The sequence below is a fragment of the Bubalus bubalis genome, chromosome 14, assembly GCF_019923935.1.
Source record: "Bubalus bubalis isolate 160015118507 breed Murrah chromosome 14, NDDB_SH_1, whole genome shotgun sequence".
NCBI lineage: Eukaryota > Metazoa > Chordata > Mammalia > Artiodactyla > Bovidae > Bubalus > Bubalus bubalis.
This window is the reverse complement of record NC_059170.1, coordinates 16,620,938-16,637,340: the sequence shown is the minus strand read 5'-3', so window position 1 is coordinate 16,637,340 and position 16,403 is coordinate 16,620,938. Positions and strand designations below refer to the sequence as shown.

Below are 16,403 nucleotides of genomic sequence, written 5' to 3'. Positions count from 1 at the left end.
GGGGTTGGGCGGGGGTCCTGGGAACTTGGAGTGGAAGGTAAGCCCAGAGTCCCTGGAGCTTGACTGCCCTCAGTCACCTCAGGCCCAGCCGCTGCCCTCCCTGACCCCACAGCCAAACCTTCACTTCCCTAAAGCCTGACTCACTCCGCAGAGCTGATAAGTGTCCCTCCTCCCCCACCCCCACACATTGCGCTGATTGGAACCAAAGTATATATTGTAAAGATGTAAATCTAATCTCATCACTCTTATCTCCACTGCACCCAGAGTAAGATGGAGACTTCTCCCTGTGGCCTGCAAGGCCCTTCATGATCGGTGTCCCACCCCATCTTAACCTCACCTCTCAACCACACTCACTCTGCCCCAGGGCTTTTGTACATGCTGTTTCCTTTGCTTGGAATGTTCTCTCTGCCCCTCTCTCTATGACTCACACCTTCTCATCCTTGCAGCTTAGGTGCTGTCTTTATCAAAATCTCTCCCTGTCACCACCCCTCAGACCACTTCAGTCACATTCAAAGGCTCGCCCGTCTGTTCCCGGCTCTCTGTGTCTGTGGCCTTGTCCCAAATCAGGCCTCATCACAGGCCTCCCTCCATGACTTAGAGCAGCCCCCCTGGCTTGACCCATTCATTCTTTGACTCCCTATTGCCATCGTCCCGACATTCAGGGCTGTTCACAGCTTGAATACTGTGGACTTCTCCCAGGTCATCTCCTGGAGCCCTGGATCATTCAAGTGCTCCCCAGGCTGCAAGACACTTCTGAGGCACAACGTAAAGTTTCCCACCTCTGTGCTTTCTGCTCATGCTATTCCCGAGGACACTGAGCACCAATATGTTAAAAGTGTATTTTAACGCAAAATTTTCTGGCAATTTAGACATATAATTCAAGTTTGAGGACCACTAATTTAGACAATGGTTTAAAGCCCCTCTCAGTACATGCCTAGCACAGCCAGTGTTCTCCAAGGGCTGCCCACTATTTTGCTATGGCTGTGAATGGCTCCCTCCCTCCTGGAGCACTCGCCAGCCCCACGGCTCCTACAGGCTCTCTGACTTTCTCCCACCTTGAATCCAGAGCTGCCGCTCCCGCAGTGCACAGGGCCATCCTTTGCTGTGTGACCTCAGGCCTGGCCTGGGCCCTCTCTGAGCCTCCAGCCATTTCAGAGCCCTTGAATCCTTGACAGCATGGGGTGGGTGACTCTGAGACCTTGCTTACACTTTCCGATTTTGTCTCAGACCCAGGGCCCAGCTCACAGCAAGCCAGAGATGGTTAGGAGGGGCAGAGTGTGGCCCTACCTGCCCAAAATTCCAAGGTATGTTCTTGATGAACTTGGCTGAGCCCTGGTAGATGAAGCCTTGCTGGGTAAGGACGTATTCTTGCCGCTCCTCATCTGAGTCCAGGTACACAGCATCCGCTGTAGGTAAAAAGGAAAAGGCCTCAACTCGGCATCTGGCAAGGCCCAGGTTCCCCACAGACATGGCAGCTGGGGTGCCAACCCTTCAGGGCCAGGGCAGCTTCCCTGAGGCCATTTTCTCTTTTAGTCAGAAAAACTAATCATTAAGTAATAATCTCACACCAGTAAGATAAAGTATTATCAGTTGGTGATAACAATGGCTGTTTTTTATCCAACACTTGCCACCTGACAGGACCTGTGATAAATGTAATGACATAAGTTAACTTGTTTAACCTCCACCAAAGCTTCACGTGGAAGACATCCTTGGAAGCCCCATTTTACAGATGGCAAAACTGAGGCTCGAGAATATTTTACGGATGGGAAAATCACACCAGCACAAGAGACAGAGGAGCACTGACAGGGGCCAGGAGTCAGGAATCCCCTACCTCTGAGTAGGGGATTTTTGCTGTATGACTCTGGGCAGGTCACTTCTCCTGCCACCTGACTGTGTTTCCTGAGGGTAAAATGTGATCACAGAACAGGAAGGTGCTTTGCAAGCTGAAGCCCCGAGGCGGTGTGAGGAACGAGCATGATTCAGAGAAAGTCAACGCAACGTTGCTGCAACTCAGAGGGAGAAGATCTGTCCAGCTTGGGGGTCAGGTGGCATCTGAAGGTTGCCTTGATGACATTCTAAGCAGAGGACTAGAGATATGAGCGGTGCAGCTGCTGGAAAATGGACGATACTTAGTTCCCTGTGGCTTGTGACGACAGAAGAGGGCCTGAGGCGGTGGGACCAGCTGGAGGGCAAAGGTTAGTCCAACTTTTCCAATTCCCACTCACAAAAGTGAAGAAATTAAGGCTGGGAAGGGGAAATCCAGAGCCATCATATGGCTTTGATCAGTCCTAGGCATTTTTGCCTCCATGGGCTCCTTCCTCCATTAAAGAAAATCTTTTTGTAATATATTTTTGGACTGCATTTGTATAACGTTGGATCTTCCCAACCCAGGGATTGAACCCAGGTCTCCTGCATTGGCAGGAGGATTCTTTGTCTTTTGAGCTACCAGGGAAGCCCAAATAAATTAATATTATATGTTAAAACATGTTCTCTGGCCTGAACCTCTTTTTTTGCTTGGTCTTCTGATTTTAAAAGAAATGAACACATTTTCACGGGTCCCTAAGAGTATGGTGGACCCAGGCAGCGTGCCTACTGAAATCAGCCTGGGGAAACATGTCCAGTGCCTGGGGAAGCGGCTGCCTGGCCCCTCAGACCCCTGGGCCCCTCTACAGCAACAGGCAGGCAGCCCCTGCCTGCACCACCTGGAGGAAAACAAATGTGAAAGCGGCTGAGCACCTTATGCATCCTGCCAGGAGGCTCGGGCGATTGTGCAATGAACACCAGTCTTCAGATAAATGAGCTATGTGGCTGCAAATCAGCTGGTGGCGTGGGAGAAAGAATCTGAGAGAAAGAAAAGGCCGTGCTATTTCCCCATCCAGTGGGAGGGTGAGCACATGTTGAACTGTCCCCACCTCAGCCCAGGAGGCTGGGACTATGATGTCCCCACTCAGGTCTCTGGCTGGTAAAGATGGAGGTCTTGGGGATGCTCACTTGGGATCCTGACTATGCTGGAACTCAGGGACCAGAGGCCCCCAGGTCATGGGCAGATGTTGCCCTCTCCCCCAAGAGGGAGAGCAGTTTCCTCCCTTAGCGCCCCACACCCCAACTCAGCCCAACTTCCTATCTCCACATTTCCAGCCCACCCCTCCTCCGGGATGTTGGTCCCTTTAGTCATTGTGGTGCTTGGCTGGCTGCCACCCCATCCCTCCGGGCAGGGAAGAGGCAAGGCCACAGGGAGGGGTCATTCCCCAGAACCTCACTGCCCGTTCCTTGAACTCTGAAACCCCACAGTGATGGGGTTGGGGAGGGGCACTGCCAAGTGTCTGCCCCAGGGGCAGGGTCGCCAACTACCTGTAAGTTCACACTGATTAAAATCAAAATGAGCAGACAGTGTGACCAGCAAGGCCACTTCTGTCCTGAGAAACCATTCTGTGTGGCCACAGGGCATGTGAGCAAGGAAACTCCTCCCTGTGATAAGCCATAGGGAACCAACTCATGTCTGTGGATGGGAGCCAGATGGCAAGGCCCGGGGCACTCGCAGCTCTTAAAAAGGATGAACAGTGACTTTCCTGGCGGTGCAGTGGCTAAGACTCTGCACTTCCAATGCAAGGGACCCAGGTTCGATCCCTGTTCGGGGAATAAGAGCCTACATGCGGCAACTAAGAGTTTGCATGCCACAACTTAAGATTCTGCACACCACGACGAAGACTGACGATCCTGCAGGCCACCACTAAGACCCGGTGCAGCCAAATAAATAAACAAAACAAAAACGAAACAACAACAAGCGATGAGCAGATGTGTGCAAACTGATGCGGAAAGAACCTCAAGACGGTAGAGGGAGAAAAAAAATCCCAAATTGCAGGCTGATGTATACAATGGGGATTCTTTAATGTTTAAGACAGGGAAATCCATAATGCGATGATGTCTTCTACAACATGATCAATATAATTAACACTGCTGTATGTTACATAGGAACATTCTTAAGAGAATAAATCCTGAGTTCTTACCACAAGGAAAGTATTTTTTGCTTTAATTTTGTATGTATATGAGATGATGGATGTTCACTAAACTTATTGTGATAATCATTTCATGATGCATGTAAGTCAAATCACTATGCTGTACACCTTTAGCTTATACAGCGCTGTAGGTCAATTATATCTCAATAAAACTGGAAGAAAAAAAAAAATACAGCGATGTCTCCAGACACAAACACTGAATCTAAGGAGATAAGCCCTCCAGAGACAGCTAATAATGGTGTTTCCTAAGGAGGGGAGTGAAGGATGGGAGGCTATCTCTCTGTAGTGCTTGAAGCTTTTATAAAGAGGGAGTTTTCATATCTTACTGTTATAATTAAAAATAAAAGCCAGGGCTTCCCTGGTGGCTCAGTGGTAAAGAATCAACCTGCCAATGCAGGAGACAGGGGTTTGCTCCCTGATGCGGGACAATCCCACATGCCGGGGAGCAACTAAGCCCGTGTGCCACAACTACTGAGCCGGTGCTCTAGAGCCCAGGAGCCACAACTATTGAAGCCAGCGAGCTTAGAGCCCGTGCTCCACAATAAGAGAAGCCACCTCAGTGAAAAGCCCACGCACTGCAACTATGAATAGAAAGTAGCCCCCACTCTCCGCAACTAGAGAAGAGCCCGTGCAACGAGGAAGACCCAGCACAGCCAAAATGAAATGAAAAAAAGAAAGAACAGCCAAAGTATATAAAAGAGAAAATAAAAAATCTTTCTGTTCAAAGAAAATGCCCCCAAATGGAGAAGAAAAATAAATAAATAAACCAGTGGCCCAGTAGGAGGCTGGTGGTCTGGAGGTCTGGTCTGGCCCAGTAGGAGGCCAGAATTTCTGTTCTGGGGCCAGGCTTCGAGGAGGGAAGTCCATCACCAAGCTGGGCCTGCCCACATGGCCCCTCTCTCTGCCTGGCTAGGTATAAGCAGCAGTAGTAGGGCTAGTTGCTCAGTCGTGTCCGACTCTTTGCGACCCCATGGACTCTTTGTGATCCCCTCCTCTTTCCTGCTCGAGACAGACTCAGCCCTTTCCCTGATTCTCTGGTTTTGTCCGGCATCCGCCAACTTACTTCTTGAAGGAGCTGCCAAAAGCCACTTATCTCTAAGCCTCAGTTTCCTGTCTGTAAAACAAGGATGCTAATCTCTGCCCTTGGGGGTTGTTGAGAGCAACCATTAAAAAAGTGTATAAAGGGGCCTCCCTGGCGGCTCAGTGTTAAAGGTCCGGGAAAATCCCACCTGCCATGAGACGACTAAGCTTGTGCACCGCAACTCCCGAGGCTGCACTCTACAGACTCTGAGGGCTGCGACGATGGGGCCCCGGTGCTGCAGTGAAGCAACTGCTGAAGCCCGCACGCCTAGAACCCGTGCTTCAAGCCACTGCAGTGAGAAGGCACCCCAACAAAGGGTGGCCCCTGCTCACTGCAACTAGAGAAACTAGCCTCACAGCAACAAGGACCCAGCACAGCCAAAAATAAATAAATAAAGATATATTTTAAAAATAGAAATCAAAAGAGAAGTTAAAAAAGAAAAGGTGATAGTGATAATTTATTAAAAAAAAATAAAAGAGTGTATAAGGAGCACTTAGGTGGCCAAACTGCTCCTGCCCACCTCTTCTGGGTACCCCATCCCTCCATCTCCCTGCTTCCCTTCCCCAAGCCAATCTGGTGAGATTTAAAACAGAGCCTCACAAAATAGAACCAGGTATGAGGCCATGGCCCTGGGCCTCCACTGGATAGTCCTTTCCTGAATGGGGCTCTGAACCCAGGCCACCTCCAGGCAAGGTGGGATCCCTTTGTAGCTGTGTTCAGTCGCTCAGTTGTGTCTGACTCTTTGCAACACCATGACTCTTAGCCCATCACCCTCCTCTGTCCATGGAATTTTCCAGGCAAGAATACTGGAGTGGGTTGCCATGTCCTCCTCCAGGGGATCTTCCCAACGTATGGGTCGAACCCAGGTCTCCTCCATTGCAGGTGGATTCTTTACCATCTGAGCCACCAGAGAAGCCCAAGAATACTGGAGTGGGTAGCCTCGACCCAGGAATCAAACCAGAGTCTCCCACATTGCAGGTGGATTCTTTACCCTCTGAGCTACCAGGGAAGCCCTGGTAGCTGTGTAGACTGGGGCAAGTCATTTTGCTTCTGTGAGCCTGTCCCCACCTCTATAAATGGGAATAATGAGAGTTCTGATATCATGAAGTCTTGGGAGGCTAGAGCCTCACTCAGTCCACCTGGATGTCTCTGCTGCCCCATCTTCTGCCCACCACCCCCCTGCCACCAAGTGGTTCCCATGGGTGGGTCCAGCCCTGCCCATCTTCCCATCCTGCCCGTGGATAGAGTGCAGCTCACCTGGACACCAGCTGTTGAAGAGCAGGGTGAACTGACCCAGCATGAAACTTGAGCCCTGGTAGCCAGTGGAGGCCTCCAAGCTGAGATGGTAATGGCCAACGGGGGCATTGGCTGGGGTGCTGAGCTGCAGCGAGAGGGTGCTGTCTTGCTGGTCTACTGCCACCGCCGCCCAGGCCCCTTCCTCCATAGCATCGGACAGCCTGAAGAGGGCCTTGGTCCCGGCCTCCTCACTGGGGTCTGGGCCTGCAGAGGAAGAAAGCAGTGGGCCATGAGCTGGGGGTGGTGAGGGAGGGTGAGCACCAAGCCTGGCAGGGGCAGAGTGCACACCTGGGGGTTGTCCTGGGCCTGGGTGTGAGAAGTTCCCAAGTTCCCAGAAGGAACTTGGAGAAGTGGTTTCATCTCTCTGAGCCTTGGCTTCTTCATCTGGGGACTGGACTTCAAAATGCACAGGCTGGTTTTGTGGGAATGCACGAAAAGTGCCAGGCACACAGCACGTCCTCAGTCTCCTGGGAGAGGGGACAGCGTGGCCTGGGACAGGGTCACAGTGACACTGTTCTGGACTGGTGTGACTTTGAGCAAGAATATCCTCCTCTCTGGGCTCAGTTTGCCCATCTGTAAAATGGCCAGGAATGAGGCAAGATACTCCCCAACGGTCCTCCATTCCCACTTAAATCCTTTACCTGCTGGCATCCTGCTTTCTCTTTCAGAAAAAGAAGCCCAGACTCTGAGTAAAATGGGACCTCAGTCCTTTGAAGTGGCCAGTGGGGCCTGTCTGAGAGCCTGCTTGCTCCTGGCTAGCAGAGGGTGCTGGCCATTGTAGATCCAGGTCTCCCCAAAGCCCCCTCCACCTCTTGGCCTCTGTATCTCCACAGGCAACTCTGAAGAGCCAGAACCATCCCTCACCTCCCTACAGCCTCTTACACTTTACCAAGTGCCCTTGGCACTTCCCGCTTCCCCTGAGACCCCTTGTACAGGTGGAAAAACCGAAGCTCAGAGAGAAGGGCTCTTCCAAGAATGTTCCAGGGGTCTGTGGCAAAGTCAGCATTTGGGCCCAGGTCTCCACGTTGTCTCTCATTCCCAAAGGGGAGGTTTCCCCAGTTGGGAGGATAGTGTCTTAGGTCTCAGTGTGCTGAGGGCCTGCCTCCAATTGGCTCTTTTTCGGGGGGCGGGCAGGGCCCAGATTTTGCAGGGAGGTCTGAGTCATAGGGAGGGCGAGGGGGGCCGGTCTCCCCTTCTGGACTTGGGTGGTGGAGAGAAGAAACAGAACTTTCCCTGCCTGGTTGGGCGGCTGCCTGGGAGGGTTTCTGTTTACTCTTCCATCTCCCTCCCTGCCACTCTGCCCTCCACCGCTGACAGTGTGAGGGCCTGCTCAGTAAGGGGCTACCTGCCAGCCCCGCCCACACCCGGGCCCAAATATAACTATGAACTAACAGGCATGATGTCGGCCTCTGGGGCCTTGAGCCAGGAGCCAGCTGTCCTTTAAACACTCCCTGTCTTCCAGAGTTAGCATTTAGGGGAGGAACTGGGCAGCACTGGGGCCCAAGAGCCAGCCTGAGTCTGGTTTCCGCCAATGAGACCTGGAGTGCTGTGTGACCTCGGCTAAGTCATGAGACCTCTCTGATCTGCAATTTTCTCATCAAAGACGAAAACAGGCTTAGACTATATTCCCCGAAAGGTTTGATTCCAGGTCTGAAACTGACTCTGTGACCTTGGACAAGCTTTCGCTTCTTTGTGCCCCAGTTTCCTCATCTGTAAAATGGGGTCAATTATAGCACCTCCTCATAAGGTCATCGTGAGGCTTAAAGAAGCTGAGGCTTGTGAAGCATGTTACAAGGTGCCTGGCACGCGGTAAGCACTCATAAGTAATAGTTAATTATTTACTACTGTCACTACCACCTTCTAAACGCTGTTTAGAGGAATTGGTGAGAGTTCATAGAAAGCATTTAAAGCAGTGACTGCTGCTGCTGCTGCTGCTGCTAAGTCGCTTCAGTCGTGTCCGACTCTGTGCGACCCCATAGACGGCAGCCCACCAGGCTCCCCCGTCCCTGGGATTCTCCAGGCAAGAACACTGGAGTGGGTTGCCGTTTCCTTCTCCAATGCATGAAAGTGAAAAGTGAAAGGGAAGTCGCTCAGTCGTGTCCAACTCTTAGCAACCCCATGGACTACAGCCTACCAGGCTCCTCCATCCATGGGATTTTCCAGGCAAGAGTACTGGAGTGAGGTGCCCAGCACATAGTAATTTTGCAGTAAACATGAGCTATCCTCAATGTCATCCAACAAGACCATTACAAATCAGAGTTCTCATACCAAATAACAGATTTTGAGACTGCAGTGGAATGTAGTAATCGCCTAGCTCAATTGCATCACTTCACAGATATGGAAACCAGGGCTGAGAGTGATAAGGTTTGGGTGACCATACGTTCTAGTTTTCCCAGGATAGTCCCATTTTATGCCTGTTGTTGTTTAGGTGGTAAGTCTTTTGTAACCCCATGGACTATAGCCCGCCAGGCTCCTCTGTCCATGGGTTTTCCCAGGCAAGAATACTGGAGTGGGTTGCCATTTGCTTCTCCAGGGGATCTTCCTGACCCAGGGATTGAACCCACATCTCCTGCATTGCAGGCAGACTCTTTATCACTGAGTTACCAGGGAAACCCTTTCATGCCAGTGGTCCCACATAATCCTTTTATTCACAATCTTTTCATTCTCAGAAGAGACTCTGTTGGGATGATCAATGTTCTGGTTTCCACAGTGACAGGCTGGGCTGGGTCCCATAGTCACTGTCACCACTGACACACCGCCCTTGGGGACCAGCCAAGAAACACTTACTCTCTGTCCTGTGGCAGCCTTGTACACACACACACACACACACACACCCACCCCTTTCTTCTGAGGGGTCTTGGGGGATGGGCTGAGGATGGGCTGTCCCCCAACCCCACCACTGTTCACATAAGCTGGCTTAGAAAATTCCTTGGCTGCGGTTCCATGCGGTACTCTTTGTGGAGCCAGAGGCTCCGCAGAGATCCTACTGGGCATAAATGACCCTGGAGACCTGAGGGGTCCTGGCCTCTATCCTAACCACAGCAGTGAGGGGCTGGGTGGGGTGGATGAGGGGAAGCTTCCAGAGTCAAACCTGCTATTAGCCTCATAAGGGTTCTTTTCACTGTTCCAGGCTGACCTCACTGTCACCCCTCCACCCTCAAACCCTGGCCTCCCTTGTGGGGGAAGTAGAGCTTTAGTCCATAACAAGGATGGTGCTTGTCTGCTGTGGTCTGTACCCCACAACAGGCCTGTCCGGCTTTGAAGTGTCAGGGTGAGACACTCAGCATCTGGGCATGGGTGGCATCAGGCCACACACTCCATTTGCTGGGTGACCTTCACCAGCTCTCTCCCCTCTCTGGGCCTCAGTTTCCCTGAAGAGGTAGGAGAAGTGGATCACAGGCTAGAATGTTCTAACACCAAAGCAGGGTGCCTGGGCCAGGCTTGGCCAGAGGCTGACTCAAGCTAGGCCTTGAGGTGGGAAGCCTGGCTTCCTGGCATTGTCCCTCAGCTTCTTCAGCCCACGGGAGGGTCCTGGTAGCTCAGACAGGGAAGTCAAGAGCACCCAGAGATACAATGCCTTCTATGGCTGCCCTGGGGGCTGCGGAAGTTAGCAGGGCAGGTTGGTGATGGCTTGAGATAGGTTGGCAGAGACCAGAGAACAGAGATTAGTTGCTGGGGTAAGAAGGCTGCCTGCCTGCCGCCCGTTGCGGTCCCAACCCTGAACTAGGCGCCTCATTATCTAGCACCAGGCTGCCTAGACAAATGGAAAAGAAGGAAGAAGAAATCAGACACCTTGAGAGTGAAAGAAGAGGAAAAAAGGTGGGAAATTCCCATACCAGCAGTTCAACAACCATCTATTTCACAGAAGAATAAACCAAGGCCAGCAGGCCCTTGTGGTGAGCAAGTAGATGTCTCTGCTCTCAGATCACAGCAACAAAAAGCCTCAACTCTGGGGTCAGGGTTTGAATCCTGCTGTGTGGTCTGGGCAAGTAAATTGACCTTTCTGAGCCTCAGTGTTCCCATCTATAAAATGGGGGCTAGTTATGCATTCAGAACAGAAGGATTCTGGATAAGTATACTTACACCACAGATGTGATTCTCTCCAGCCCAAGCCTGACTCTTCTCAGGGCACCACCCCCAGCCCTTAAGTTCCATAGATTCAGGCTTCCACTTTACAGAAGGGGAAACTGAGACTGGAAAGATCAGAAACTTGCCAGAGGGCCCTCAGGTCTATAGAATGAACCCCAAGGCTGCTGGGTGTGAGTGTGTGTGGGGGGGGATGCCCCTGGTTAGTAGGTGTGTCCCTGCCAGAAGGGAAAGGGGAGGGAGGAAAGGGATGGAGGGGATATCCGTAGCGGGTCTGCAGGCACTGTGATAAGCTTTATCAAACGGCCGCCCAGGTAATACAAGCCTCAGCCTGCTTGCTCTCTGGCCTCAGAGACCTCAGAAAGAGCTAGAGCTGGCCTTTCCCACCCCTGGGCCAGAGTCCCAGCCAGGTGGCCCCTCGCTGACCTCAAGGGAGTGGTTCCCACCAGAAGCCAAACCCAGCGGCATTTGAGGTCACTTTCTGGGTATGGCAAACAAAGATGACTGGGCATTGGGTATCTGGGGATGGGGCTGCTGGGGCCTCATCCCTTCACCCATCACTAGAGTCCCTGGAGCAAGATCAGCAACTGCTGTGAACATCTGCAGGGCACTCCCTCATGTCAGGCTCTTTTTACCTTAGGAGTGCTTTAGCTCAGAGAGGCTAAGTAATTTGCCCAAGTCACACAGTGGGCAGGCAGTCTGGTCCACACCAGAAACCAAGTCTGTGAGTCTGAGGCAGCCTCCTGAGGCTTAGAGAAAGAACTATGGGAACACAAAACTGCCCACTCAGAGAGCTAGAGAAAGCTGGGTTCTCTCCACCACCCAGACTCCCTTTGGGTCTGATCCCAGAGGCCTGGTTAGGTTGTGTGGGTTTGGAGAAGAAGCTGTTGATAATTAGAAAATTGTATGGATGTGGGAAAAGGCAGGCAGGATCTCAATGGACCTGTGTGCTAGCAAACGCCGCCCCCACCCCCCCATACCCAACCCTGGTGATAACAGGTCGTCAGGAAGCCAGGCACCCAGAATCACAGACTTGTCTATAAAGCTGAGTGGTGTGGGATGACATCTCTCCACTCTCTGGACCTCAGTTCTCTCATCTGTAAAACGGGGCAGTGACTGCTGGGAATTTCTCAGGGGAATTCCTGAGAATTTCTTAGGAATTTCTTCCCAGGAGGAGGAATGGTGTCACCTTTCCCATGGTCTGCAGGGGACAATGAAATCAGAACAGGAAGGGGTGGAGGGTAGTACTCACCAGTCATGGCACAGAAGGTGAGGCTGTCCACGCTGGCCTCATAGTTCCGGCCCTCAAAGTGCAGAGTCAGCCAGAAGCGCTGGCCCCGCCGCACTACCAGCCTTTCCCTGCACAGGTCAGCTGTGTGGTGGTCACGGCCGTTGGCCTCCAGCTCCAGGTCACATCTCTCCAGGACCAGCTCTGTGAAGACAGTAAGGGGCTTGAGCCAAGGTTCCATCTCACAGCCAGCTGTGTGCCCCAGGCTCCTGGACATGGGGTGTTCAGGGCCCTCCCAACCCTCAACTGCCCTGTCGTGCAGAAGTTAACCAGGTCTAAATGTCCCCAGTTCTTTTTTTTTTTTTTTTTTTTTTTGGCCATGCCACACTGCTTGCGGGATCTTAGTTCCCTGACCTGGGATCGAACCCAGGCCTGCTGCAGTGGAAGCTCAGCATTCTAACTGGACCACCAGGAAAATCCTCCCCAACCCGTAATCACATGTTGTGGACACTGGGGCAGGTGGGGAAGGCTCTGCCACCTCCTAGCCGTGGCCCTCCGGCGACTCAGCTCTTCTGGGCCTCACTTTCCCCACCTGAGTCCACAGTGAGAGACAGTAGGATCCAGGTTGTCTGTGAGCCATTAAGCCCGGTGCCTTGCACATAATAAAGCACCTTCTAGATATGGGCTAGTCTATTGTGACTGGAGGGTTCTTTTGGTAAAAAGTGGGGTGATATTTGGTATTGGTTAGTTACACAGGCTTTGCCTTTTAGGTTTAATTTTCAATTTCCAGGAAATACAGAGGACTGAGGAAGTCATTAAATTTAGGACCAGGACACGCATGGGTGCTCAGTCGCTTCAGTCATGTCCAACTCTTTGCAATCTTATGGACTATAGCCTGCCAGGCTCCTCTGTCCATGCAATTTGCCAGGTAAGAATACTAGAGTGGGTTGCCATGCCCTTCTCCAGGGGATCTTACTGCCCCAGGGATCGAACCTACACTGCAGGTGGATTGTTTATCCACTGAACCACCTGGGAAGTCCCAGGACCTGCACTCAATCAACAAAATTTATACTCTGGGAAACTACAAGCAAAGTATTTGGTTTCTTTAACCAATAAATTGCAAAACAGAAAGAAATCAAGAAAAAAGACAAGAAAAAAAAGTTGAAGGGGGTAGACTAAAAGAAACCTAAGGCACATTATAACCCACTGTGCTGTATGAGCCTTACTTGGATTTTGATTTTAAAAACTATTTATCACATACAATTGGCAATTTGAACACTGATAGAAAATGGTGATATTAAGGAATTTTTTATTCATGTCTAACAAGGAGTCCTTATTTATTGGAGAGAAATATTGAAATATTTACAGATGTACAATGTGATGTATGGGAAGTGAAGTGAAAGTGAAAGTCACTCAGTCATGTCCGACTGTAGTCCATGGAATTCTCCAGGACAGAATACTGGAGTGCATAGCCTCTCCCTTCTGCAGGGGATCTTCCCAACCCAGGGATCGAACCCAGGTCTCCCACATTGTAGGTGGATTATTTATCAGCTGAGTTACAAGGGAAGCCCGATGTATGGGATTTGCTTTCAAATAATGGAGAAGGTGGTGATGAAGGGGCAGGAAGCAGCAGTAGCTGTAAGTTGGTGGTGGCTGAGACTGGGTGATGAGAACATAGGCATTTATTACACTATTCTCTCTACTTTTATATGTGCTCAATATTCTGTATAATAAAATTTCTTTTTTAATGACAGGAGTTTGGGAGTCTTTAGGACCTAGGTTTCAGTTTGGATGTACTGCTGTGTGATCCTTAGCAGGTGTCTCTCCCTCTCTGTGCCTCCTTTTCTGAAGATTCAAGGGCTTAGCCCAGAGCAAAAGTTTGATATGTGAAAGTTCTTTTTATAATTTCTGAAGGAGCTGAAGGCCAAAGTAGGGACAGTGAGGGGCTAAGGAAAGCACAAGTCTCATAACCTTGGCAAGCTCAATCTGACATAATCAAGGTCAAGATTAGGGGGACAGTAGGGTCGGAAGAGTGGGCAAGGCAGGACTCCCAGAGCTATGGGGCCCTTGAGAGTAAGTTCTCCCAGTGAGACCCCGAGGCAGGGACTGGCAAAGTCACCTGGCAAGTGGGTCCTCCCATGGGGTCATCCACGCAGTTCTCCTTCCTCCTGCCACTGAACATCCTCTAAATGAGGCGCAAATTGCCCAGTGACTGCCAAGGACTTTGACGTGGGTTATCTTCACTTAAACCACAACTGCCCAGTTCAGTTCAGTTGCTCAGTCGTGTCCTACTCTTTGCGACCCCATGGACTGCAGCATGCTAGGCTTCCCTGTCCATCACCAACTCCGGGAGTTTACTCAAACTCATGTCCATCGCATCAGTGATGCCATCCAACCATCTCATCCTCTGCTGTCCCTTTCTCCTCCCGCCTTCAATCTTTCCCAGCATCAGGGTCTTTTCCAATGAGTGGGTTCTTTGCATCAGACACAGCTACTATCACTCTCTTCACTTTGTAGGGACATTATGCGGCGCCAGGTCTCATGGCAAGCGCAAGACCAAGCTTGGGGATTTGAATCCAGAATCCAAGGCTGTAGAGTCTGGAGCCCAGCCTGGTAACCACCTCACTCACAGCTCAGGATCTGCTGTCCATCCCCCACCCACATCCTGCGTTGTTTCACACCTGGGAGGAGACCTGGGAGGAAGGTGAGGTCCCTGGGATCACAGCAGGAGAGACCTCCACTAGCCACAAGGAAGAACTTCCTGCTGGCTTCCTGGGGTGAAGAAGGAAAACTGCAATTCCAGAGGGCTGACGCGGCAAAGAGGCTTAGGGTGTTGAGTCCAGCAGAATTAGTGCAGACACGTCCCCTGTCGTAGGGATCTCGCCTCTGAAATTTGTTGTCCCCGTGGGAGACCTTAGAGAGATGGTCAGACCCTGGTGTGGGGCAAATGGGGTGCTGTCTCATGCTAATTGTGTGAAGGATTCCCAGAAATTATGCCCAGCTGTAGAGGTGCAGAAACACCAGGGTCTAGGATTTCTGTACCGAGAAAGGACCTGAGGTCTTCCAGGCCACTGGGACCCCTGTAGGAAGTGGCCACTCTGGCAATGGGGCAGGGGGCTCATCATAACTGGTCACTCCAGGTCCCCCAGCCCTACTGAGCCCCACTCTTGGGAACAGGGATGAGAAACTTCATTGGACACAAGTGGCCACCTAGCTGGCTTTTGGTCACATGTGTTGGGGAGCTGGGTCCCAGAGAGGGACAAAGGTGGCCCGAGAACACACAGCCGGTCGGGCACGTCCATGGTTCTTCCCACTCATTCCTGCTCCATCTGCCCCGTGTGCCCCTCCAATGTCCCCTCCGCCCCCCTCCTTCCTGGGGGCTGCGGTGGTGCCAAGGCCACCTCCAAATGGACTTGACCCAAGAGTCAGCCAGGGTGCTGAGCACAGCTGCATTAGTGCAGGCTTGTCCCCCATCGTAGAAATCTTGCCTCTGAAATGGTAGCCCTGCCCGAGTGTGTGTGTGTGTGTGTGTGTGTGTACGGGGACAGGTAGGAAATGAATTGAGCCCCTTCTCCACTCCTCTCCTCACAGATGTACCAGTGGCTGGAGTTACTGTCCATGTTTTACAGGATGGGAAACTGAGACTCAATCAGTGGCCAAGGACAGGGGATGCAGAACTTGGAGGCAGCCTGCGAGAGCAAGCCTGTTCTCAGGCCTCTCCTCCACTGGATGCTAGGAGCTCCCCTCCATCCGCTGAGACCAAGGAGACAGCCAGGATTGGCCTACACACCATGAGGGACTAACCAAAGCTCAGTCCCTGAGGCCAGGGACAGCATTCTCTGCACAGCTTCGTGCCCAGCACGAAGCAGGGAGCCAGGCTCCACTAACTGACTGAGGACAACTGACAATGGTCGGTGAACAAGGTACCTTACGGTTTAGAACACACCTTTGTGGTCCATTGCCTCATCTGATCCAGGGAGGCAGGGGTTAATGAATATGCCCCAGGGATGGGGAAACTGAGGTCCCAAGCAGAGCCAGAACTGGGGGCCGCGCACCTCTCATCCAGCCCAGCCCTCCTGTTTGTGCTCCAAATCGGGGGCTTAGGGATTGAGTCCAGCCCGGTCCTGACCCCCACCGCACCGGTGGGACCACCGAGACTAGGGAGAGATGGCTGGCCCCTGGACCCCGGGGCCCCTGCGCGGCGGCGGCACCCCTGACTCTGATACTCACCCTCGGCCATGGTCAGGTGGTGGCTGTGCTCCTCGGACTGGTGGCAGGACACTGCAAGTGCAGACCACTGGCGGCGGGCAATGCAGAGGCTGAGAGCGAAGTGAACTTATAGCCCGCTTAGGGGCGGGCTGGGGGCGGGGCCGCGCGGGAAGGCGGGGCCCGGCAAGGCCGGCTTTGCCCTATCTGGGCCCACGTGCTTTCCACCGGCCTGCAGGGGCGCCTTGGGAGGCAGAAGCCCAGGGAGGAAGGGAGAGGGCTAGGCAAGGGCGCCCTCTGGGGAAGCAGACACGAGCGCAGGGCTGGGACAACAGCCGCAGGCAACACAAGCCAGGGCACTCAGACACACCTGGATACACAGAGTCAGATCTTGGGTGACAGAGACACCTGGATACAGAAACACACACACAGATACAGATACACTGTTGCATCAAGACACACAGGCATACCTGGATACACAGACATGGAC

At 52.2% G+C, this 16,403-nt stretch overlaps 1 protein-coding gene across 1 annotated transcript in view; it reads right to left on the bottom strand.

Annotated features, from left to right (window-relative positions):
• TGM2 (transglutaminase 2) overlaps window positions 1–16,092 on the bottom strand; it is a 34,593-nt gene extending 18,501 nt beyond the window's left edge. The window contains exons 1-4 of the mRNA XM_025263483.3: window positions 15,938–16,092; window positions 11,732–11,911; window positions 6,355–6,597; window positions 1,288–1,406 (exon numbers count right to left, since the gene is read on the bottom strand). Coding sequence (XP_025119268.1) covers window positions 1,288–1,406; window positions 6,355–6,597; window positions 11,732–11,911; window positions 15,938–15,947 — 552 coding nt within the window. The 5' untranslated portion in view covers window positions 15,948–16,092. The remainder of the gene's footprint in view (window positions 1–1,287; window positions 1,407–6,354; window positions 6,598–11,731; window positions 11,912–15,937) is intronic.
• Between the last annotated feature and the right edge of the window lie 311 nt (window positions 16,093–16,403).